The 27233-nt window shown below is 38.8% G+C and overlaps 1 protein-coding gene across 1 annotated transcript in view; it reads left to right on the top strand.

Annotated features, from left to right (window-relative positions):
• CPD (carboxypeptidase D) overlaps positions 1-27233 on the top strand; it is a 73018-nt gene that overhangs the window by 10173 nt on the left and 35612 nt on the right. The window contains exons 3-8 of the mRNA XM_055130924.1: positions 13404-13546; positions 14860-15029; positions 16198-16547; positions 17220-17411; positions 18512-18679; positions 25413-25522. Coding sequence (XP_054986899.1) covers positions 13404-13546; positions 14860-15029; positions 16198-16547; positions 17220-17411; positions 18512-18679; positions 25413-25522 — 1133 coding nt within the window. The remainder of the gene's footprint in view (positions 1-13403; positions 13547-14859; positions 15030-16197; positions 16548-17219; positions 17412-18511; positions 18680-25412; positions 25523-27233) is intronic.

The raw sequence follows: 27233 nt of genomic DNA, 5'->3' as shown, positions 1-27233 counted from the left end.
GTTTAGTATATTTATTCCAAAAATAAGGTTATGAAGCTCAAGTTTAGGTCAACGTGAGACTTTTTTTTTATACTGGTGGCTCTCCATTTGGGGCATGCACTTTGCAACTTTGCTACATGCCTGTCTTATTTAAAAGTTGCCTTCTGGGGCTGGAGTGATAGCACAGTGGGTAGGGCGTTTGCCTTGCACGCGGCCGACCCGGGTTCGAATCCCAGCATCCCATATGGTCCCCTGAGCACCGCCAGGAGTAATTCCTGAGTGCAGAGCCAGGAGTAACCCCTGTGCATCGCCGGGTGTGACCCAAAAGGCAAAAAAAAATAATAATAATAATAAAAATAAAAGTTGCCTTCTTTCTTTCTTTTTTTTTTTTTTTTTGCTTTTTGGGTCACACCTGGCAATGCACAGGGGTTACTCCTGGCTCATGCACTCAGGATTACTCCTGGCGGTGCTCAGGGGACCATATGGGATGCTGGGAATCGAACCTAGGCCGGCTGAGTGCAAGGCAAACGCCCTACCCGTTGTGCTATTGCTCCAGCCCCAAAAGTTGCCTTCTTTCAACTTAGAAGATTTTCAGAAAGGACAAGAAGCCCTGGAGTTTACCTATCATTGAAATTATATTATCAAGGATGTCAATATCTAGAAGTTTCTTTGAAATTATATGATCAAAGATATCAATATCTAGAGGTTTCTTTTGGGTAGAATTTGGTTGTACTGTAAGGCAAGTGAGTTTAGGGGTACAGGGCTTTGAAATCCTACATGAATCCCAGCTTGGTTTTGGTTGTTCACTGTGTGTGTGTGTGTGTGTGTGTGTGTGTGTGTGTGTGAGAGAGAGAGAGAGAGAGAGAGAGAGAGAGAGAGACAGAGACAGAGAGAGAGAGGAGAGAGAGAGAGGAGAGAGAGAGAGAGGGGGGGGGGAAGACTGATTATTTCCCAAAGCTCCCATCATAGTATTATGAGCCTAAGAGTAAAATACTTAGCTGACCTTCTCACCATGTCTACTTCTGTCTGCTAGAATTTTTACTTTCTGAAGGTGGAGACCTTGTTTTATTCATTTTCATAGGACCATGCCTACTGTATAGACAGTGGCACAGTGTCTCTTGAATTCTTGAGTAAATGAATTCTTGGCATATGAAAAATGAGTACAGCTTTTTTTAGTCTCTGCTGCTTCAGTAAACAAGTACTTTGCCTGAACTCACTAATACAGCTGTCAGTGTACTTGCATTTCACTAAAAGACTAGTTTTGGTTACTCTATGGTAGAGCTGACTTATTTTCAAATTCTACATAGGAACAAAACACCTTACAAGGTTGCGTGTGATACATTATCCCTTAGTTCCTTACCTGTAAGGGAAATGTTTCGTGACCCCCTCCATACCCGAGGCCAACTGTAGTACCAAATCTTACCTTTACTGTTTTTGGTTTTGAGTTGGAAGGCAGGGGGAACCTACCAATAAGTGCTCAGGAAGCCTGGGGCCCCTCCTGAAGATTCTCAGTCTACCCTGCCCTGTAATTCTCTGTGAGGGCTCTGCAATGCTGTGCAAAATCCCTTGGGATTAACTGGGCTATCCCTTCTGTGCCTCAGGGCCTCCAGGGCTACACCCAGGAGTGGCAGGGCGTGGAGGCCTCCAAGGCTGCACCTGGCAGTTTGCAGGGAACCATATGGTGCTGGGGATCAAACAGAGTTGACAACCTGCAAGGCATTTGCTTTTACCCCTATCTTTCTCTGGCCCCTATTTACGGTTTTTAAAAAATACTATATAAAAATTTACTGTTTTTAAAAAATACTATATACATGAAACCACTATATAAGTGGGACTTAGGAAGCATTTAGATTTTTCTTTTGTTCTGACATATTTATTTCCAGAGAATCTCATGTGTTTACCCCAGGTCACTCTCTTTCATGTCACCTTCTTTATTACCTACAAGCCTGGAAGAGTATTGAGATGGGAAATTGTTCAGGAACCCATGTTAGGTCACATGTTGCTCGCTGGCGGCTCTGCAGTCTATGACTGGTTAGGGCAGCTGTCACCAGGCTTTATGTCTTTTTAAGGCACTGCCAACTTGGGGCTAAGTCTTTATCTCCTCTGGAAGAAGGAAATGTTCTTTGCAATTACTAAGCTTCCTTCCTTCTCCCTTTATACAGACAAGAGTTATGAAATGTGACCAGATATCATATAATATAATAAATTCCCTTTCAGTGTTTGACTCGAAACTCCTTTAACCATATAGATAGCCATTCTCATTATGAAGTGGAGGGCCCATTGAACAGCATTAATGTGCTTTAAACATTGAGGTCTATTCGGCTTGAAGTACTGAAGTAGATTGCTGACGAAAGGGAAGAGGTTAGGGAAAATAATTGCCAGATTATTTTGAGTAGCCTGTGAAGTTAGTTGGGTTGTTTAGAGGAACATTTCATGTGTCATTAAACCGGGCCTGATAGCTCAGAATGTAACTGAGCAAGAGGGCCCTGGCTCTGCGTGTGTGAGACCCTGTGTGTGAGTTCAGTTCAATCCCTGGAACTGCAAAAGAACAAATAGCATTATAGATTCATTCATAAGACACCAGAAAATTGGAATCTGTTAAAAAAAAAGAATCAAATAAACAGTATACAACTGAAAAATTGCAGGATCTGATATTAGGAAATAGACAAATCCACAAATACAGTAGGGAATATTAAATGTGTCTCAGTAATTATTTGATCATGAAGGCAAAAATGTTAGTGAGAACATAGTGGATTTAAATAACAAATAAACCAACTGAACATGAATAAACCACCTACAGAATATTGCCTTCATGTCTGATTTTGTCATATCTAAGAACATGTACAGAATCATAACTTTTTTTTTTTTTTGCTTTTTGGGTTACACCTGGCAATGCAAAGGGGTTACTCCTGGCTCTGCACTCAGGAATCACCCCTGGTGGTGCTCAGGAGACCATATGGGATGCTGGGAATCGAACCCAGGTCGGCCGCGTGCAAGGCAAACGCCCTACCCACTGTGCTATCACTCCAGCCTCCCAGAATCATATCTAAGAACAAGTGCCGAATATTGTTTTCTAATTTTCCTGTAGAACCTCTTTGATGATCTGGAGTGTAGATGATGAGTAATTTGCCAGTTGTCAGTGCTTATGGGAGATGCTTTGAGTTTTACTAGTATTCTGTTACTTTATTTTTAAATTTGCTTTCTTTTCAGTAGCATGATTTACAATACTTCTAACGATAGTTTCATGCATGCTATGAATATCACACCCTTCAGCAGAATGACCCCCTTCTCAAACCTCTCACCCCCCGACACCCCTGCCTCGCCCGTGGTAAATTTAGTTTTGCAGACCAGTTCTCAGGTTCTATTGTCTTTGATAGTTTTTTTTTAATTACACTAAATAAGAAACAAAATTTTAAAAACACACAGTAACTTTAAGAGTTTTTTTTATCTTTGTTTTACATTTTTAACAGGATATGGTCTAATTTATTAGCATGACCCTGTAGGTCATATAGTCTGGCTCAGTCCTTCTTGTCTCTTGCCAGCTTGTGAATTCTTTGGGGCTGGAGCGATAGCACAGCGGCTAGGGCGTTTGCCTTACAAGCGGCCGATCTGGGTTCGATTCCTCCGCCTCTCTCAGAGAGCCCGGCAAACTACCGAGAGTATCTCGACCGCATGTAAGAGCCTGGCAAGCTACCCATGGTGTATCTGATATGCCAAAAAGCAGTAACAATAAGTCTCACAATGGAGACGTTATTGTGCCTGCTCGAACAAATCGATGAGCAATAGGATGACAGTGATGACCGTGACAGTGATTTTTTTTTTTTTTTTTGGAGGGCGGGGATAGGGCTGGGAGGGTGGAAGCAGGTTGGGTTTTGGGAAACACTTCAGGTCTTACTCCTTATTCTGTGCTTAGGGATCATTCCTGGCAGGCTCAAGGGATTGTACGGGGTGCTAGGCAGGCATCAAACTCAGGTCAGCAAGGCAAGCACTCTTCCCACTGTACTATCACTCTGGCTCCATTAGCTTGTGAGTTCTTTGATAATAAGTATAGTGCGGTGCTATTTATTTTGGAATTAACTTTATGCAAATGTATTTTCAGGGGAAGGGCCCTAGATGAAAGGAGACGAAATGTTTTTCTAAGTTTTTGGAATTGTACCTGTTTTTGAGATAAGGGCTGTTATTAGGAGTGGCGCTTATAGGAATGAAAGGAAGTATGCTCTGTATCAGAAATTACACAAGAGTCACAGGATTGCAGGTTTGTTCTTCAACTGTGTGGTAGAACAGAGTGTCAATAAGTGTGTATAGGGCTGGAGCGATAGCACAGTGGGTAGGGCGTTTGCCTTGCACGCGGCCGACCCGAGTTTGATTCCCAGCATCCCATATGGTCCCCCAGCACTGCCAGGAGTAATTCCTGAGTGCAGAGCCAGGAGTAACCCCTGTGCACTGCTGGGTGTGACACAAAAAGCAAGAAAAAAAAGTGTGTGTGTGTGTGTGTGTGTGTGCGTGCGCGCGCACGCGCAAGACAAAGAGAGAGAGAGAGAGAGAGAGAGAGAGAGAGAGAGAGAATGTGTAAAAATTGAAGGTGGTGCTAGGTGTACTAGTCATAGATACCTAATTGAAGATTGAGAAATAGCTTCTGGTGCTTGGTAGGGATGTCAAGACAAAAAGAGATTTAGGAAGTGCTAGAGAGATAGTACAGTAGGTAAGGCGCAGACCTTGCAAAGGCCAATCCAGTTCAATTTCTGGCATCCCCATATGGTCCCCTGAGCACTGCCAAGAGTGATCCCTGAGCACAGAGCCAGGAATAACCTCTGAGTATTGCTGGGTGTGCTTTCCCAACAAAAAAATTTAGGAGATATGAGACACTTTGGAAAGCATATGGTGCTGTACATGATTTTGAAATGAAATTGATACTCTTTCTGGCATAAGTTAATTGCTTGGACTCCAACAAGCACACACACATATATATTCATATATATAAATGAACAGATGGATACTTTTTTATCCCCAAAGTGAGTGTATTTCTTGCATTTTGTATTGAGTGTTTTTTTTATTTTTAAGGAATGCTTATAGTTCGGATATCCTCAGCCTGTTATTCATGTTTTAAGAGTAGTATTGATAAGCAGATGTGTATTAGTAAAGTGCTTTTGTCTTATCTGACCTGTAGAGGCGCTGGTTGGATCTCTTTTTCTCTTAATTTCAGTACTGCATACCTAATTTTAAAGGAAAGCAAAAAGATAATACTCAAAATATTTGCTTCTACATGAGTCACAAGTTTAGTATACTGAATACAGCCTGATATAAAATCTGACCTTTGAGAGCAGTGCATTTTGTGTACTTTTTAATGTGATAAGAGACTTAACGTGAAGTTTGAAAATAACTTTAGGATTTGGTGCCCTCAGACCCAGTCTTCAGATTCAGTGTTCAAAAAGTTGATTTTTGGAATGTATTTTTGGATTTGGGTCCATTCTCAGGGCTTATTTCTCATTTTGCATTTATGGATTACTCCTGGTGGGGTTTGGGGAACCATAAGGAGGTGCTGGGGCAGCCTGCCTGCTATACTATCAGTCTGGCCCCAAGTGTACTTTTTTAAATTTCTATTGAACTCAGGTGATAGGGAATGGAAAAGTAGTTTTTTTTAGAAAGGAAAATGCAGGGGCTTGAGAGACAGTAGAAGAGTGAAGGAACATACCTTGCTTTCAGTCAACCCCAGTTTAATCCCTGCCACCACTTGGTCCTCCAGTGTTTCTGTGTTCAGCCGTGGAGAACCCTGAGCACCAGTGAGGTAGTCCGTAGGTAATCGCCAGCACCACAGGGTCTGAGCAGCAGTGCCTCTTTGGGCCCTTCATTGAACCACAGGCCTGATGGTCTGGGAATTGTCTTGAGCGCCCCTGAGTACTGATTGAGAGACCCCCTCCCCCACCAAGAAAAATGCCGCTCAAAGAGTTGTACGATAATGTTGACCGAGTTAGACAAAACTGAAAACAGATGTAAGACTGTGTAATTTAGTTTAACGTTGAAGAACTCTGTCATTAGCAAATATATATTTAGTGGGAGTGGTGAAGGAAATGGATTTTCATGAGATAAGTTGTTCTGAATCCAAAGAATACAAGTTCAGTTAAGGTTTGGTCAAAGTAAATTTGAATTTAAAGGCCAGGAATTGGGAATTTTTTCCCCCAAGGATGGCTTTTGTATTTTTCCATTCGATTCAAATTTTCCACTTAAAATTTTTATGAATACTATGATCAGTAGTTTTAAGAAGTATCCCAAGTAGTGTGAAATTATATTAGATAACTTATTTATCTACAATCAAATTATTAACAAACATTAAAGCTGAGAGAACTTTTCTTTTTTCTTTTTTTGCCTTTTGGGTCACACCTGGCGATGCTCAGGGGTTACTCCTGGCTTTAGCAGTCAGGAATTACTCTTGGCACTGCTTGAGGGACCACATGGGATGCTGGGAATCAAACCCGGGTCGGCCGAGTGCAAAGCAAGCGCCCTACCCGCTGTGCTATCATTCCAGCCCGAGAACTTTTCACTATGCTCTCAAGTAGTTGCTGGGGGTGGGGAACCACATCCAGCCATGCTCTGGGCTTTTCCTGGGAGGGTGCTGGTAGGCGTTATTCCTGGTGGTGTTGAGAAACCATGTGGTACTGGGGTGCTTACAGCACCTTACAGCAAGTAAAGTGATTTCCTTGCAAGTGTCATCCATGCAAATTGTGCACTCCAGCCTTTTGAGCTATCTCCGCAGCCCAGTTCTGTTAATTTTTTATGAATTGATAAATTATCTGTCGATGATTATTGTCTTTTTTGATAAGTTATCAGTAATTATTGTAACAATATAATCTAAAAAATTCAGTACATAAGCATTAGGTCTTTGGAAATAAAACTTTATATATATATTATACATATGGTATATTGAAATATTATAGGATGACCAATGAAAGGCTATCAAGGTACAAGTTACCATGTAACAGTCTGAGTAGAAGTGGAATGGAAATAAAGTTCAAGGAGAAAATGATGATATGTAAAGTTTCTGTTACTTAAAGAAGAATATATCCATCCAAGTTTCAAATAGGTTCTAGGAATAAACTCTCCAGTGTTTTTTGTTAGTTTGTTTGCTTTTTTGGGGTCACACCCAGCAATGCTTAAGAGTTACTCCTGGCTCTGCACTGAGGAATTACTCCTGGCGGTGCTTGGGGGACCATATGGAATGCCTAGGATTGAACTCTGGTTGGCCTTGTCCAAGACAAACATCCTACCTGCTGCTTCGGTCCTCTCTAAGTGTTTTATTTATTCAGATACATCTAAAATAATAATGTAAATGTTTTATTTAAAAAACAAATGATTTAGCTTCATTCTCAGCAATGGAAAACAAACTATCAAATGAATCCTTTTCACCAGTTTTGATTGTTGGGGGAAAATTCCAAATAATAATAGTCAGTTCTCTATTGAAATATTGAATGCATCCAAAGTATAGAGAGAATAAAGTGAAGATCATTGGCCACTGAGGTGCGGGGGTGGGGGGTATGGGGGGTGCGAGGGGGCATATTGGGGTTCTTGGTGGGGGAACAGGTGCACTGGTGAAGGGATGGGGGTTTGATCATTATATGACTGAGACTTAAACCTGAAAGCTTTGTAACTTTTGTCACGGTGATTCAATAAAATAAAATAAACAACAACAACAACAACAACAAATGATTTAGGATCAGAGAGAAAGTCAGCAAGTAAGGTGCTTTCCTTGCAAGTGTCTGACCTAATTTCAATCTCTGGAACCAGAAATGCCCGCCCCACCCCCCCCACACACCACAACTGCCAGGGGTGACCCCTGAGTGCCACTGGATGTGGCAAAAATAAAAACAAATCAGGAGAACAGCAGTTAGGGCACATGCCTAGAATGTCCCCTACATGATTCTGTTTCTGGCACACAGTCACTGGTGCAGCTCTAGACGAAGCCCGGGAGGACCCCAAGTGCTACTGCATATGGCTCAGATATTCCAGGCACCACAAAGCCCAAGCAGCATTGTGTCCCAGGGCACTTGCACTGAACTGACCACCTGGTGAACATCATGGTGCAGGGGGTAGGGGATGCTTCTAGCTCTCCTGATCATCTTGAGAGTCCCCCCCACCCCCAAATATATAGAGAATTTAGAGGAGCAGCTACCTGTTCTTTGGAATAATATACACACATGCACACATATATACATATAATACTTACTTTATACAGACATTGTTTGCAACTATTTAAACATAAGATGGAAACGTTTTAGATATCAATTAAAAATGTGTGATGCTGCATCATGTTTTAAAATGATTTTACTGTGAACCAAGTTTGAAGTTCATTGATTTAGATTTATGGGTAATAGTGGCCTGCTTGTCTACAGTTGTTAATAAGGTCCTAAATACCATCCTGTTAATAAAGTACTCACTGAGGTATTCCTATAGAGGATACTTCACTTCCCAAATTAAAATTGTCTTTGGCCAAATAAAGATAATTGTTCTGAAATCTGAAACTTTATCCATCAGACTATGTTGAACATATGACATAATCAGCTTAAAAATAAACATGCTCTAACTGACCGGTGGTAGCTGCAGCTGTCAGTAATGTTAGGCCTACCTACAGATCCATGACTAGTCTCTTGTAGTGAATTCTAGCTTCATATATGTAGATTTTCTCTTAAGGAAAAAAACCCAGACAGTGACTCTGAACCAACTGCTTAGTTAAGATTGCTTTTTATGTAGTCTTTGACATTTAGTATTGGAAAAATAAATGTTAAGTTTAACACAGATGACAAATAATGCCTATTTGTGGCATCTTGCAATCTATTCTTAAATTATTCATAGCTCAATTGATAGCTCCATTTGTTTCCAGTTTTTCAGACTTTTTTTTTTTAAAGAAAAATGTTATTTTTAGTTTGGCTCCTATAGAAAAACAGCATGGTGGCCTTTCAAAACATTAAAAATAAAGCTTTCATGTGACCCAGTGATTCTGCTTCTTGATATCTAGCCCAAGAACACAAGAACATTAATTCAAAAAGATAGATGCACACCTGTATTCAACACAGTGCTATTTACAGTAGCCAAAATGTGAAAATTAATTCAGGTACCCAACAGCAAATGAGTGGATAAAGAAATTTTGGTATGGGGGCTGGAGTGATAGGACATTTGCTTGCATGCAGCCGACCTTGGTTCGATCCCCAGCATCCCATATGGTCCCCTGAACACCACCAGAGGTGTGTCCTGTGTGCAGAGCCAGGAGTAACCCCTGAGCATCGCCAGATGGTTCCAAAAAGAGGGGGGGGAATAAAGAAATTGTGATATAAATACATAAAGTGCTTTTGTATTTATACAAAATTCAGCTCTAAGTAAAGATTGTAATCTTTCAGCTTGCTGCAACTTGGATGTAACTGGAGGAAATCATACTAAAGGAAATGAGTCAGAAGGACAAATACTGGGTGATATCATTTATATGCAGAGTATATAGAAGCAAAATAAGAGAACAGGCAGTGGCCAATAAAAACAAATTCTGAGATAGGTTCAGCCTATCAAGCTGTCTGTTGTTGGGTGGGATGTACTATAAATGTCATTTATCTTATTGATGGTGTTTAATTCTCTGTCCTTTGCTAATTTTTTTGTTTTGTTTATTACTGAGAGAAGAATGTTGACCTCCACTATAATCATTTTCCTTTGATCAGTTTCTTTTGGGGTGGGGACACACCCAGAAATGCCCAGGGTTTACTCCTACTTTGTGCTCAAGGATCATTCAGGCGGACCATATGTAGTGCTGAGATTTGAACCAGGGTTGGCTGTGTGCAAGGCAAGTGTCTTATTGCCTGAACTGTCTCTCCAACCTGGCTTTATCAGTTTTGTTTCACATATTTAAAGTTCTGTTGTTAGGGTTTAGCATTTTATTTGTTGTCCTATTCCATTATTGTGATGCTTGTTCCCTCTCTTTCTGTCTCTCTCTGTCTCTGTCTCTCTGTCTCTGTCTCTGTCTCTCTCTCTCTCCTCCCCCCCACACCACCTAGCCTTTCTCTGAAATCCACTTTATGTGATGCTAATATACCTACTCCATCTCTGTTTTCTTGAATGTCTTTTCCACTGATTTTAGCTTCCCAGTGGTCATATTTTTTGTTTCTTGTGTAAATGGCTTAATGTTGGGTCTTGAAAATTTCCTCCACATACCCTCTTCCTTTACTTCCCCTTTTTCCTTCCCCTGCCCTCTTTTCCTTTTCTTCCCTCTCTTCCGCATTTTCACCCCCTGCCCAATCTCTTTGGTCCCTCTACTAGAGACACTTAATTTTTAATGTTTAAAAGGTTTTTTTACATTTTTAGGTTTCACTGAGTAGTGCTGGGGGCCTCTTCCATCTCTGGGAACTAACTCAGGTCAGCTGTATACAAGGCAAGTGTCTTAATTCCAGTCCTCTCTCCAACTCCTTCACTAGATACTCCAGTAGGGTCGGAGAGTTAGAAGAGGAATTCAGGCTCTTGTCTTGCACATTAGTTCAGTCCCTGTCACCACATAAGGTCCCCTGAGCACCATCAGTAGTAATCCTCAACACTGCTGGGTGTGGTCTAAAACACAAAGCATAAAGTACTGAGCAGTTGTCTGTGCATCTTAGTAGATAAGAATACAGAGCAACTGGAACATTCATTCATTGATGGTGGGAATGGGAAATGATAGAGCCACTTTGGAAAACAATTTAGTATTTCTTAAGAAGTGTAAGTTACACTTAGGATCCAGGTATGCCTTTCCTAGATGTTTGCTCAAAAGATAGGAAAATGTATGTTCACATTAAGATGTATGTACAACTTTGTTTATAATTGCCAAAAACTGAAAAGACTTCATAAATTTATACACATCAAAAACACTTGAAATCACCACACAGTAAATAGACAAATCATCACAAGATAAGTATATAAACAAATTTTTCCATGTTCATGTAATAGATACATAGTAATGAGATTTCACATATGCAACAATATGAATGAATCTCAGAAGCATTATGCTAAGTTAAAAAGACTTTTTTAATCAGACTTTCTGAAGAAAGCAAAAATAAGAGAAAGAAATTAGGTTTAGTGGTTATCCAGGGGCTGGAAGCTAGGGTGAGGTAATTTTCAGAGGAGTGATGCAAACGTTCTGTGTTGTTTGTAATGGTTATAGGACTGTAAACATTGCACTGTATACTTAGAGGGATGGGCTTTCAGTATATAAATTATCCCGCAATAAACCTGACTTTGAAAGATCTATAAAATAGCATGTTCATTAGAGAGAGTGTCAAACATGTTTTGAGTCAGTTGTTTACTAATTGAGGAAAGAAAGGAGAATTGAAAACTGTCATTAGATAATCAACCTTAAAATATCATGTAAAAATGATCTTTTACATGTTTTATTACTTTAAAAATAATATTTTGAAAATATGATAGTAAATAAGCATCTGCAGCACTTTAAATAGTTGCATTTTAGCCCATTTTACATAACTTACTAAACTGATCATCACTTTTTTGGTATTATTATTTCTGATTGTAATTTAGTTTTATCAGTGTAGTCCTCATCCTTGTAACTCTTAATCTTTTTGCTTATGGTTTGGTTTCTGGACCATACTGGTGATGCTCAGGGGATTATTGCATACCTGGTGTTGCCTGGGATCAAATCTAGGGCTCTCATATGTAAAGTAAATTCATCAGTCCTTTGAGCTCTCTCCCTGGCCCTAAGCTATTTACTTTAGAATAAGTCCCTGGAAAAAAGAATTTTTGTACTAAAGTCACATTCATTTAAAATTACTTATTTATATTTTGCTAAATTGTTACCCAGTAATTAGTTTAGAATCCTTTGTTTTAGGTTTTTTTTCATCCTTCATCTTAATCTTAAAAAAAATTAGGTATTAAATATATCATTCTTTTCTTTTTATGGTTTCATAAAAGAAATAGGCTTTTCTCATCTGAAACTATTAAAATACTTATGTTGGCATGTAGTTTTGTTTATGGTTTTATTCTTACACTAAATTTCAGATATAGCAAGGAGTTTTTAGGACTGGAGAGTTTAGTATAGGGGTTGAGGTGCTTGCATGGCATGATGTCAGCCAACCCTTGTTCACTCCCAGGAGGGATTCCTGAGCTCTGCTGTGTGTAGCCCAAAAATCAAGAGGGAGAAAAAGCTTATTTGATAGGATATGAAGTAAAGTTTATCTATATATTTTCTCACATTGTTAACCAGTTATCTATGTAACTGAATTTTTTTTTTCCCTTTTTCCACCCCTGAGCGTGTCATGGCACACCCAGCAGTACTCAGGGGCTGTTCCCTGCAGGGCTTGGAAAACCGTGTAGTGCCAGGGATTGAACCAGGGCTCCTCTGATTGGTTTGAAGTGTGTCTTTATTTGTTCCCAGATGCTTTTGTTTCTCTTATTGGGCTTTTTATTTTGTTACATACATCGGTTCTTTATTTTGACATCTTAACTGTGTGCTTTACTGAGTATAGTTTATTAATACATTTTAGTATCTGATGATACATGACTACTTATTGATGTTTTCTTCTATAATTTGATTTTTTGCTTTTGTTTTGGGGCTGTACCCAGTGGAGCCCAGGGCTTAGTCCTAGCTCTTCATTCAGAGATCTCTGGCCCTCATTTTTTTATATGTTTTCTAAATTTGGCATTATTTTGTCGGTTATTAATAAGAATCTTTCTACATGGTATTTATAAATTAATTTCAGAGAAATTTGACATCTTCCTATCTAGAACCATTTAAACCTCTGACTAAAATGTTTTGCTATTGGTTTATATTAGAGGTTCACAAACTGTTTGGCCTATATTTTCTGGAAAAAAGATCTGCCCACTAATAACCTAGAAATCTGCCTCCTTTAATTCAATAAATAAGGGCTGGAGTCATAGTACAGCAGGTAGGGCATTTGCTTTATTCCATCTCTCCCTCCTTCCTCCCACCCTTCCTCTCTCCATCCCTTCCTTCCTTATGCTGGGGATAGAACCTAAGACCTCACACATGCAAGGCAAGTACTCTACCATATCCTAAGCCCCCAAAATCTTAACCTTTTTATGCCTCACTTCTCACATCTGTACTTTGAGTAAAACAATACCTGCCACATATATGTTCTGTTAATACATATCATACAGAACAGATCTGGCAGGTGGTAAACACAAATGTAGAACTGTTATTATTATTGATATTGTTAATGGATGTATTTAAGTCTTTAATAACAAGTTGTTCCCATCCTGTCAATCAAATACTTCGTTCACATATGTTCCTTCACATATGTAGTCCTATAACCTTCTTTGACTCTTCTATAATTCCAGAGCCTTCTCTAATTAAAGCAAATGTGTTCATGCAAAGATGACTGGTTTAGTTTCTTTGGTATTTTTGAGAGTAGAATTCTGAGAATAAACTAATTTTTTCCTTCATGTTACAGGCGGGATGCAAGATTACAATTATGTCTGGGCCAACTGTTTTGAGATCACATTAGAACTGTCTTGTTGCAAGTACCCACCTGCTTCACAGCTCCGACAGGAATGGGAGAACAATCGTGAGTCTTTGATCACATTGATTGAAAAGGTAAAAGCTGAGGGTGAGGATATGGAAATAATGGATTAAATAATGGAGGAAATTTGGCAAATGACTAACAACTATACTCAATATCTTTAATCTTTTTTGTTATACTAGATTATTATGATATACTAGATTATCATAGAAGTATGTTCGCACATATTAGAATACTCTAGCTGTGCCTATCTTGCCTATCCCCTTTCCAATTCTTTTTCTCCAAAAGGCTTCCTTTTCCTTTCACAGACTGAAATAATAAACTAAATTTGTACTGCCAGTGAAGTCTCTTGCTATGTTACTATGTAATCATATTTGCTTGAGAGCTGTTGCATCCCTGTGTGAACCATGCTCATAAGCTTAATATAATTGTTAGACAAATTAATATGCTATTTGGATATAGCACTGTAGCACTGTCATCCCATTGTTCATCAATTTGCTCGAGCGGGCACCAATAACGTCTCTATTGTGAGACTTTTTGTTACTGGTTTTTTTTTTTTTTGGCTTTTTGGGTTACACCCAGCGATGCTCAGGGGTCACTCCTGGCCCTGCACTCAGGAATTACCCCTGGCTATGCTCAGGGGACCATATGGGATGCCGGGGATCGAACCTGGGTCGGCCGCGTGCAAGGCAAACGCCCTACCCGCCGTGCTATCACTCCGGCCTCATTGTTACTGTTTTTGGCATATCGAATATGCCACAGTAGCTTCCAGTCTCTTCTGTGTGGGCGGGATACTCTCAGTAGCTTGCCGGGCACTCTGAAAGGGGTGGAGGAATTGAACCTGGGTTGGCCACATAGAAGGCAAACACCCTACCCGCTGTGCTGTCGCTCCAGCCCCACTATTTGAATATATCAGAAATTATTGTTTATACCTTTTTGAAAAAAAATTGGTCTTTTGAGGACTTTCAAAAACATATCAGTAATGTAAATTTAAACACGTAAGAGTTAAGTTTAAGAGTATAATTTAGCGTTCTTTGTACATATATCTGTCCGTTGGGTGTTAGGGCCATATCTAGCAGTGCTCGTGAGCTATTCTTGAACTCAGTATTCAGGGATCACTCCTGCCAGTACTTGGGAGGGGTACATAATGCTGGGGATTTGACCTGGGGTCAGCTGCATTCAAGGCAGATGTACTAAATGCCTTACTTCCTATCTCCCGCCCATTTATCTGTATTTTAACTTGAAGGAATTGAAAGATGTTTCTGATAAAGGAATAACTTTTTTTTTTCCTTTATAGAAGTTCTACCATCAATGAAGAGAAGTTGTGATCTCTTGCCTTCCAAATTGATTGTCTCTGAGTAGTCTACTTTGATTCTTGTTTGTTTAGGTCCACATCGGAGTAAAAGGATTTGTTAAAGATTCAGTAACGGGATCTGGCTTAGAGAATGCAACCATCTCAGTGGCTGGTATTAATCATAATATCACAACAGGCAGATTTGGTGATTTCCATAGATTGCTTGTTCCTGGAACTTACAATGTTACAGCAGTTTTAACTGGGTAAGCATTTAAATTAGACTCTTAAGACATCAAAACTTTTGTTTATAAGAGGCTTTTATAGTCTAAGATATAGATTATATCTATAATTTAGGAAATGTTGCTTAGCATTTCCTGCTTTTTCTCTGGTTTTCTTATTCCTTCCCCACCCCCACCCCCCATTTACAGAGGTAATACTTACTATGTAGAGCCCTTTGTTGCATAATCTAGTAATACAACTAGATATGAAGCACAATTTTAAAAATATGAAAGCCTTGAAAAGATGGTCAGCTGTGTAATGCATCTCCTCAAGGTTAATGGAACAGCAGAGTAGAAGAAACTGAGGTTTCTGTAAAAGACATTTTGAGGAGTTGTCATTAGTCTTCTGCTATATTAAATGAGTAATAAATTTGCCACTTCCCCTGAAAAACCTCCCTAAAAGCTAACTTGATGGGTTTTTATATAATCTTTAAATAAATTTGAACTTTCCTATTTTGGGAGGTAGTTGGAATGTTAAATTAATACTGTGATACAAAGAATTAGATCATGTATCCCTTCTTTGACTATTGTAGCAATGGTTACAATAGTTTTAAAATTATTATATTTTAGATCATATACTTATAACAGTATTAACATGTATAGTTTTGGTACAGAATTACTGAGTCACCACTAAAGGATCCAGTACCCTCCACCAATGTTCTTGTTACTTCTGTCTACTTCTTCATTCCCACTACCCACTTTCTGTGTTTTCTTCTTTAAATAGAATTTGGATGGGGCCTGAATAATAGACAGTAGGGAGGGCATGTTGCCAACCTGGGTTCAATCCCTGGCATCCCATGTGATCTCCTGAGTGGCGCAAGGAGTAACCCCTGAAACAATCCCAAAAAAACAAATGGAAAATATAATAATAGAAAAAGAATGTTGGGATGATTTTTCTATTAATAATATTTTTCTGTTAATAATAATAATAGAAAAAGAATGAAATCTGAAAAGATAGTAGTGGAAATGGTTCTCTAAAGACTTAATTTTGAATTCTTTATAATATCCTAAAAGTCTTGTGTGTATATATCTATGTTTCATTTGAGTTTTGATAAATACTAAGTTTTGAAAAATTAAAGGCTTTTATAATGTTAAAAAGCATTGTGTTTTAACTCTAATCCATTTACTTTTTTTTAAAAAAAAACAACTTTAGGTATATGCCACTGACAGTTAATAATATAATAGTGAAAGAAGGACCAGCCACAAAAGTGAATTTTTCCCTTCGGCCAACTGTCGCTCCAGTGATTCATGACACAACTGAGACTACAGCAACTGCAAGTACAGTTACTATACTGAATATTCCTTCTGGAACAAAATCCTCCCACCAGCCAATTCAGCCAAAGGATTTTCACCACCACCATTTCCCCGATATGGAGATCTTCTTGAGAAGGTTTGCTAATGAATATCCTAACATCACCCGGCTTTATTCACTGGGAAAATCAGTAGAGTCAAGAGAACTTTATGTAATGGAGATATCTGACAATCCAGGCGTCCATGAACCAGGTAATTGATGTGGCACCTTGCAGTACTACCACCCAGAGTTGTATACCATATAACTATATTTCATCTCAAAAGGTCACCTGTAATGTATATAACTAGAACAAACACCCCCCCCAGCATTTTTCAGGAAAGGGGGAAATATTAATTTGATAATCCATTTTAAGCATGGTGTGTAATACATTGCATAGATTAGATTCTCTCTGCTAATAGTTGTTTTATTTTCATATAAGAATCATGTACATCTGTATGCCTACTCAGACATTTATATTAGTAAGGATGCTGCTTTATAAGATGTTATCCCGGAAACTTTTGGTAAAATAGTGTTTTCTTAAACCTTTGGTTTAGGGCATAAACATATATTGGAGAAAAAAAAAAAACAGAGCCTGTGAGAGAGAGAGAACAAAAGGGAATACCCTGCCATAGTGACAGTGTGGGGTGGGGGGAGATGGGACTGGGGAGGGTGGGAGGGATGCTGGGTTTACTGGTGGTGGAGAATGAGCACTGGTGAACGGATGGGTTCTCGAACTCTGTATGGGGGAAACATGAGCACAAAAGTGTATAAATCTGTAACTGTACCCCCACAGTGATTCACTAATAAAAAATTAAAAAAAAAACAGAGCCTCTGATAATTGTAAAGGAAAAAAAAAGTCTTCCATGCTAATATTTTGTTTGCAGGTGAACCTGAATTTAAGTATATTGGAAATATGCATGGAAATGAAGTGGTTGGAAGAGAATTGCTATTAAATCTCATAGAATATCTTTGTAAGAACTTTGGAACAGACCCTGAAGTAACAGATTTGGTTCGTAGCACTAGAATTCACCTTATGCCGTCCATGAATCCTGATGGGTATGAAAAGGCCCAGGAAGGTAAACAATAACTGTCTATTAATGCTTAATCTCTTTCTAATATCAGCTGGCATGATTATTTGAAGGTAGAAGAGAGTTATTATCTTGCAGTTTAATTCTAGTTTTTTCTTATAATTTGTGATTCATTCTAGTTTTTGTTAGCTTAGTTCATTCAACAATAATGTGATCATGTTTATATTTAATGGAGTTTTCCACTTTCACAATGGTTTTTATTTGCTAGATGTAATTTGTTTCACACATTATTCCATTTTAAACTGTAATTCTTATAAATTAATTACTAGTGTATTAAATTACTTAGAGATAATTCTCCTAAGGAGGAATTTAATCTCATAAATGAAAAATTAAAACCAAATATATATTGAAGCCAATAACTATTTGACTTCCAATTTATTCTTAATATATATCCTAAACCTGTTAAGTTTTTGATACCCTGTCTGTCTGCTTCCTCTGAGAAAGCCTATTTTTCCTGGGAGATGGAAGAGTCACCTTATGCCAGAATCCTTAGAGAGGGAGAATCGATCTTTTCTACTCCTTGATTCTTCCAGGCATTGGTGGCAGCAAGTAAAATAGGTCCCATGAGGTGCGGGACTGGAGCAGTAGTACAGCAGATAGGGTGCTTGTCTTGCACTTGACCAACCTGGGTTTGATCCCTGGCATCCCATATGGGCCCCTAAGCACTATCAGAAGTAATTCCTGAGTACAAGGCCAGGAGTAACCATTGAGCATTGCCAGGTATGGCCCTAAAACAGACAGCAAAAAGATACATTTTAAAGTGCTCAATGTCAAAAAGATGTGTTTTAATCATGTAATGATCAGGATCTAATACAGGAGTTAAGGCCTTTGCCTTGCATTCTGCTGACTAGATTTGAATCCCTTGGTCCACGAAGAACCTGTAGGGGTCACTCCTGAACAAAAAGCCAGAAAAAGTTTCTGAGCACTGCTGGGTGTGGCCCAGCCCCCCCATCCCCATCCCCATTCAAAACTTAAGCATGTGATTGATCATAGTGAAGCCTGATGTATTATCCTTTGAGTTGAGATATTCGAAGTGGTATTTTGGATTAAAATATAAGTACAACATTTTAGAATCTTTCATCATACAGGGGATTCATCAAGTGTAATTGGCAGAAACAACAGCAACAACTTTGACTTGAACCGAAATTTCCCAGACCAGTTCATTCAGATCACAGATCCTACCCAACCAGAAACTATTGCTGTTATGAGCTGGATGAAGTCTTTTCCATTTGTATTGTCAGCGAACCTTCATGGAGGTAATAGCAACTTGATATGCCACTAATCAGTTCTTGTTGAGAGCATTTGAAGATTTTAGTGCATTTTACGCTCCTGGTTTTAAGCTTTCTTAAAATTGTTGTCTTTTTATTGCTTGCGTGGCAAACAAATATTTTCTCATGGGTTTTAGATAATTTTTGTTTTCCCTTTTCTATCCTATGCTGTTTCTCTCCTTGTGCTCTATGATACTCCTCTCTCTCTTCTCATTTCTTCAAGTATTTTATATTTGTGTCTTTTTTTTTTTTTTTTTTTTTTTTTTGCTTTTTGGGTTTCACTCAGCGATGCTCAGGGGTTATTCCTGGTTCTTCACTCAGGAATTACTACTGGTGGTGCTCGGGGGACCATATGGGATGCTGAGAATTGAACCCGGGTCAGCCGCGTGCAAGGCAAACGCCCTACAGCTGTACTATCGCTCCAGCTCCTATATTTGTGTCTTTGACTTGGAATTTGATGTCCTCTTTTCACTCATAAAAATTAAACATTAACAAACCCAAATGTTGTGGGGTAATTCCTGAGTGCAGAGCCAGGAATAACCCCTGTGCATCACCGGGTGTGATCCAAAAAGCAAAAAAAAAAAAAAAAAAAAATCCAAATGTTGAGTATTATTTTCTTTGCTAATAGTTTTCCAAAATCTTCTGTAGATTTAGATTTTTAAATTTATAATTTTTTGCTATATATTTAAATGCAGCAGTGTCTTTATTCTCATGTACTTTTGAAATTACATAACTACATTATTCACTAATAAAGGATATTTGAATAGATTGTGAGGTCAGAATTAAGAATCATCCAGAGTCTTAGTCTTAGTCTTAATTGTGTTCACATTAGAACACAATTCTAATGTGAATAAGAGTGAAGATGTCAATATTCAAGGGAACAGAAAACATATCTACTTGTAAACCTTCATATGAGTATTCATAGTAGCACTATTCATCCTAGCCAAAAATATATACCACCCAAACATTCATCTACTGAAGGAGAAATAAATAAAATATGATCTAGCTATATAATGGGTTACTACTAATAAAGAAGAATGAAGGCCTAATGCATGCTATAACATAGATGAACCTTGGAAATATGCTAAGTGATAGAAGCTAATGACAAGAGATCATGTACTATAGAATTATATGAAATGTTCAGAATATAAATCGATACAGTAAATTAGTGAATGCCTTGAACTGGAGAGGAAAGAGGTGTGACTATATAGGGTGAATGTCTCTGGGTAAGGAATTTTATGTTAATCTTTGTTGGATTGTTCATATGAAATAGTAGAGTTAAAATATGATGATAGAATAATCTGCTGTTTAAGAAGAACAGTACAAATTTAGGAATGTTTACATTTAAGAAGTAAATTGAGGATTGGAGAGCTCGCACAGCAGATAGGGCGCTTGCTTTGCGTGCAGCTGACCTGAGTTCAATCCCTGGCACTACATTTGGTCCTCAAGCATTGACAGACGCGATCCCTGAGCTCAGAGTCAGTAGTAAGCTTCGAGCACTGCCGGGTATGGCCCCCAAACCCACCTCCCACCACCGCCAAAAAAGAAATAAATTGAGATTCTTCAAAAATTGCTTTGAAAGCTTTCCAATGTAGAAAAAATATTAATATAATTATAATTGATTCTCAAAGATACAAATAGGAATGATGAAATTACAGCTTGGCAATCTTTAAGTTTCTTTTACAATATTTTTATACTTTATATAATATTTGATAGCATTATTTTTAGCTTTAAAAATTATTCTTATGGGCTCTGAGCATTTTTTAAGTGAACTTATGTGCTGATTTTATCCTATTATCTCAATAATTTGTTCTGTATCAGGTTCAGTTTTCCCATGTGCTCAGTATTGCTGCTTGACTAATTGGCAGATACAGACTTAAATATAGTCTTTCTTGTCCCCAGTTTATACCTTTTTGGGGACTGTAATAGGTAAGTTTTATTTACTTAGTTAGATTTTTGTTTATAGTAGAAATTTATATACAGAGAAACAGATTTAGACTACTCTTGAATAAGTATCCTAATGAATACATGTGAATAACCTTACTCATGATATAGAATATTTCCATAATCTGAAATTTTCTTTATATATTATCTTCCAGTTAGTACCCATGCCCTTCATGCAATCACTGTTCTGTTTTGTCACCAAAGATTGCTTTGCCTATTTCTGAACTTTGGAAGAGCTTGGCAAGCTCCCCGTGGCATATTCAATATGCCAAATACAGTAACAATAACAGGTCTCATTCCCCTGACCCTGAAAGAGCCTCCAATCGTTGGGAAAGATGAGTAAGGAGAGGCTGCTAAAATCTCAGGGCTGCAACAAATGGAGACGTTACTGGTGCCCGCTCGAGCAAATCGATGAACAGTGGGATGACAGTGACATGGTGATGGGCTCTGAGCATAGATGGGTGTTTTCCAGTCCCTCTCCCTCCCCCCCAACATTGCAAAATTATATCCAGAACAAGTCATATGTCAAGTTGGCTAAATCTGGAAATTTACTACTAGTTCTATTTCAGTTAAAATAATGTAAAGATGTTCACCTGTGGGATCAAGACTTTTGCATGATGGGGGACAGGCATCTTTAATAATATAATGTGTTTTTTTTTCATAGCATAATTTGTTTTTTTCCTTCATCCAAAAACATTTAAATGAGTTTTGAAACCTTGGCAAAACAAAAAGTTTAAAGGAACTTATCTATGCCTTTAACAGTTTAGAATTTTGAAAGACTATAGAGAAATGCAAGGTATCTTTTTATCAATTTTGGCACTGTTTATTTCAAGGTAAAGTTTTTATAAACTAATCATTTTAATGAAAAATTTATTGATGTTTAATGTATTTATAGTGTTGTGCAACCGCCATTTCCATCAAGTTCCAAAACATTTTTCCTCTCCCCAAAGAAAATTATTACCTATTAAGCATTTGTTCCTTCTTCCTCATTCTTCTGATCCCCTCTTCCATAAGCTGTATTTTAACTTTCTTCATCTCCTCTGATGTACAAGTTTTAAACATTAATGAAATTAAATATAATCTGTGTTTTTCTTTTGTTGCTGGTGTTTTGTTGCTGTTGCTTGTGTTTTTTGTGTCAAAGCTATTCACAGAAGTTAATGCTTTTTTTTTTTTTGGTAAAGCAAGAAAGTTTTATTGACACTTATGTAGAAAGATGTGAGGGGAGAGGATGAGAGAGGTTTGTGTTTAAGAGAGAGAGAGAGTAATGGGCTCCTCCAGAGTGGAAATAAGCAAGCAAAGAAGCACAGAGACCAGCAAGCGAGAAGCTTGTCCAAAGGAGAGCACAAGCTTGAAAAGCAAGTTGATGCTGTTTATTTTCTTATCAAAATTTTAGATGTGAGTCATAGATCCCAGGTGAAATGAATTTTTTTTCATTAAATAGTCTAAAATGAGGTGTTACAGCACCCTGTTCTTGTTAGAACTATTCTGGGGACATAGTTCTTTATACTTGTTTCTTAGAGACATTTTTTTATAAAGCAAATACTTGTCACTTCTTGTTATCACAGAATTCCTTCATTTCAATTCAAGTTGAATTCCTTCATCTGAATGACCATAAATTGGTATAATAAAGAAAAGGCAAAGATGAAAGGCTAAGAATAAATGTATCACTGTATCCCTGTATCCCTGTCACCCCGTTGATCATCGATTTGCTCAAGCGGGCACCAGTAACATCTCCTATGGGTGACTTGTTGTTACTGTTTTTGGCATATTGGCTAGCTTGCCAGGCTCTGCCGTGTGGACAAGATATTCTCGGTAGCTTGCCAGGCTCTCCCAAGAGGGGCGAAGGAATCGATCCTGGGTCGGCCACATGCAAGGTGAATGCCCTACCCGCTATGCTATTGCTCCAATGTATAGGTAGATAAATGTAAACAATGTAGCAGAAAAATAAGAGATTTAATTACAAGGGCTGGAGGGATAGCACAGTGGGTAGGGCACCGACCCAGATTTGATTCCCAGCATCCCATATGGTCCCCTCAGCACCGCCAGGAGTAATTTCTGAGTGCATGAGCCAGGAGTAACCCTGTGCAAAGCCAGGTGTGACCCAAAAAGAAAAAAAAAAAACAGATTTGATCACAAGGTAGAGAAATGAGCCTGTGTAGCTAGGGGATTTTACGTAGAAAACACTAACTATTGTATACTCTATCATAAAGACGGTGGATATTCTTCACATTCGTTTTAAAGCATCTCTCTCTTTACTTAAGATTGTGAAAAGTAAAGTAACTCCAGTTGATTGATTTCTAATACGAGCACAAGAAATTTTTATTTCTCTATTTATACTTCATCCTCCTTACTCTGAAAGAGCCTCTAATGCGGCACCGTTGGAAAGGATGAGTAAAGAGAGGCTGCTAAAATCTCAGGGCTAAGACAAAAGGAGACGTTACTGGGCTCGCTGGAGCAAATCGGGAATCAATGGGATGATAGTGATAGTGATTTTTATACCTGTTATTTTCTTATGTGTGGGGGGACCTTTCTAGGGATGTGCAGGATGCACTAGGATTACCCCTTACCATACCTTTGGGGAGGGCATATCTGGTGCTAGAAATAGAGCTTACAGCCTCGCCATGCAAGGCATGTACTCCTTTGAACTATCACTCCAGTCCCCAATACTTTACTTTTCTGTGTGGTGTGGGGAGGGGTGTTCTGGAATGGAAGCCAGGGCTTTATATATGAAAATCATTGTATTCTACCACTTAGTTACTTCGCTGGACTCAAGAGAAATTTTTAGTGTGTTGTTTTTTTTTCCTGAATTTAGCTCAGTACTGACTCTGCTGTCTGTAAATAAGTCATTTAACCTCTCTGCTTTAGATCCCACACAAAGAGAATAGGTTAATTGGACTTTCAAGAGTCCTTATTAGCTGGCCCTGTTAGGTCACCAGCACTGCATAGATCCCTCTGAGCACCTAAGCACCACCAGGAGTGATACTGAGCATGGAATCAGGAGTAGCCCCCGACTACTGCTGAGTGAGGCAGACCCCCTCCCTCCACCCCACCCCCCTTAAATCCCATGACCTTAAGATCACTGTATCCCTTTCATCCCATTGCTCATTGATTTGCTCGAGCAGGCACCAGTAATGTGTCCATTGTGAGACTTGTTACTGTTTTTGGCATATACAATACGCCAGGGTAGCTTGTCAGGCTTTGCCGTGCAGGCGGGATACTATCGGTAGCTTGCCGGGCTCTCCAAGAGGGGCAAGGAATCGAACCGGAGTTGGCCTCGTGCAAAGCAAACGCCCTACCCGCTGTGCTATCGCTCCAGCCCATTAAAAGACATAGGAACTGTTTATACCGACTCATGTTACCAAAGAGGCTGGTTCATAGCATGCACTTCAGTCACCCAATCCCTTTTACTGACCCAATTCTGGACCTCTCCCTGGTCACCAGATTCAGGGTTGGCAATAAACGTTACTGCTCCAAACAGCCTGAAGATGTTGAATTTTATTGAAAAAGTATCACACTTTGTTCAGTTTTTCTAATCCTAAATATTTTAAAAGTAAAACTGTTTCCAGGAAGCCAGTGTACTTCTGGTTTCAGTCTGACACATAAATTACACCTTTAAATTCAGGTAAATTCCCAAGAGCTCTCCATGTACGACACCCTTTAGGTACTCCGCATTCCTTTGTATTCTCACTTAATCTTTCCACTTTGATTTTCTGTGTTAAAAATAGCCTTAGGGAGCCAGAGCTCTGATACAGCCTCTAGAGCACTTACTTTGCATAGGTTTGACCTGGGTTCAATTCCTGGCCCCCTGAGCACCACCAGGAATTAAGCCCAGACCACCACCAGATGTGGTCCCAAAACAAAATAAACAAATAAAAAAGATTTTTAAAAAATTTACCTTGGGAATTATCCTTGAGAAGCAGGGAAGTCAGGGCAGGTAATGAGAAGGCAAACTGATAATAACAAAAGTGCACTTGTTAAGGGTCTTAGACATTTGTGTGATGTAGAGGTAAGGTAGTTATGTACATCAAAACCATAAGAGTCAACAGAGGTTGGGGCCAAAGAAGTAGTACAGCAGGCAGGGTGCTTGCCTTGTATATGGCTAACCTGACCTAGATTTGAGCCCTAGCACCTCATATGGTTCCCCAAGCTCCACCTGGTGTGAGGTTTAGATTCCTGAGCTCAGAGCCAGGAGTAAGTCCTGAGCATCTCCAAGTTTGGCCCAAGAACAAGATAAATAGTGAACACGGTGTAAGCATGTAACCCAAACTATAACAGCACTGTAGCACTGTCATCCCGTTGTTCATCAATTTGTTCAAGCGAGCACCAGTAATGTCTCCATTGTGAGAGTTGTTACTGTTTTTGTGATATACACCACGGGTAGCTTGCCAGGCTCTGCCTTTCGGGCAGAATACTCTCGGTAGCTTGCCAGGCTCTCCTAGAGGGATGGAGGAATCAAACCCGGGTAGGCCGCATGCAAGGCAGACGCCCTACCCGCTGTGCTATTGCTCCAGTCCAAACTATAATAAGTTAAAAAAATTTTTTTCCTCATTTTTCTTTTCAGAAATGTTAATTGAGACATCATGATTTTGAATTAAGTAAAATTTTTTTTTAAATTTTATCAACAACTTTGTAAATCATGGTAAATAAAGTTAGTTCATTAAAAGAAATTAGCCTTGGGAAGATCGTTTCAGTTTTATATCTCTGGCAATGCTGTGAAAAGCTCTAACAATTCATCTTGAGGTAAATAACATGCTACCCATTTTTCTTTTCTTTATAGGTTCTTTGGTAGTCAATTACCCTTTTGATGATGATGAACAGGGGATTGCCACATACAGTAAATCACCAGATGATGCTGTGTTTCAACAGATAGCACTTTCTTATTCCAAGGTAGGCTTGTGTTTAAACATGAGATACTGTAAAATTACTTCTTTCATTGAAAAAGAAATGCACTAAAGCTTTCAGTCATTTAATATCTTGGTATGTGATTTTAGACTCCTTGTTTGCTTATATATGTACCTATACTCAATGCCTACATCCTCACACCTGGATGTCTTAAAGTTATCAAAATGTTTACTTGAAATTTTTTAATAGGTTTTAAATATTATCAGAGTAGAGAGGATTAAAGGAGATAGTACAGTGCACATGGTAAGATAAGATTGCCACAGTCTCCCATGGCACAGTGTTCATGGTAAGATTTTTATAATTAATGTAAATATTAACATTAATACCAATTAAATATAACATGATAAGATTGCCACAATCTCCAGGTGCTTATCATCTTTCAACTGGGTATTTCTAGCAACACTCAAAGGAGTCGCCTGGCTTTGGCTCATTTTTCACCTAATTATTAGAATGAACAGTGAATATGTCATATCACGTTTTCTTCAGATATCTTCATGAGTTTCTTAGTGCTCTTGAGAATAAAGTCAAAGTGTAATAGCTATTATGTAGAACTTTGGACTCTTTCATTGGATTCATACTAGAAGGTCCATTTAGATGTAGGAAAATATAGTAGAAATTATATTTAAATGTTTTTAAAATAAAGTAAAATGTCTATTTTATACTTTTGGCTTATAAAATGTACTTTAGCTTATAAAATGTTTTACAACTTTGTGTTAGTATTCTAGAGCATTAGTACATATATAATGTATTATATACAAGTGGATAGAGGAATTGATAGAAATAGAGGTGGAGACATAAAAGACATACAGATCTTGGGGCCGGAGTGATAGTACAGCGGGTAGGGCGTTTAGCAAGGTTGCATGCGGCCAACTTGGGTTCGATCCCCGGCATCCCATATGGTCCCCCAAGCACTGCCAGGAGTAATTCCTGAGTGTAAAGCCAGGAGTAACCCCTGAGCATCGCTGGGTTGTGACCCAAAAAGCCCAAAAAATAAATAAATAAATAAAGACATACAGATCTTGAATGGAAAAAAGCAGAAAGCAAAAGAGTATGTATGCAGTTTTATTTTTCTAATTGAATCACCGTGAGCTACAGTTACAAAACTTTCATATTTGAGTTTCAGTCATACAATGATTGAACACCCATCCCTCCACCAGTGTACATTTTCCACCACCAATGTCCCCAGTATCTCTCCCCTCCCCCAATCCCATCCAACCACTCCCCCTGACTCTGGCAGGCAGTTTCACTCTTTCTCTCTACTTTTGGGCATTATGGATTGTATGCAGTTATTTTATCTTTTTTTATTTAAATTTATTTATTTTTTAATTAGTGAGTCACAGTGAGGGTACAGTTACAGTTTCACACATTTTTGTGCTTGTTTTTCCCTCATGCAATGTTTGAGAGCCCATCCCTCCACCAGTGTCCATTCTCCACCACCAACGAACCCAGTATCTCTCCCATCCCCCCAATCCCATCCCCCCCACCCCACCCTGCCTCGGTGGCGGGGCATTCCAATTTGATATCTCTCTTTCCTTTTGGGTGTTGTGATTTGCAATAGGGGTATTGAGTGGTCATCCTGTTCAGTCTCGAGTCTACTTTCAGCACGCATCTCCCTTCCCGCGCAGGATCTCCAATCACATTTTACTTGGTCTTCCCTTCTCTATCTGGGATGACTTTCCCCCAGCTTGTGAGGCCA

This window comes from Sorex araneus, chromosome 3, assembly GCF_027595985.1.
Source record: "Sorex araneus isolate mSorAra2 chromosome 3, mSorAra2.pri, whole genome shotgun sequence".
In the NCBI taxonomy this organism is placed as follows: domain Eukaryota; kingdom Metazoa; phylum Chordata; class Mammalia; order Eulipotyphla; family Soricidae; genus Sorex; species Sorex araneus.
This window is presented reverse-complemented; position numbering and strand designations above follow the sequence as displayed.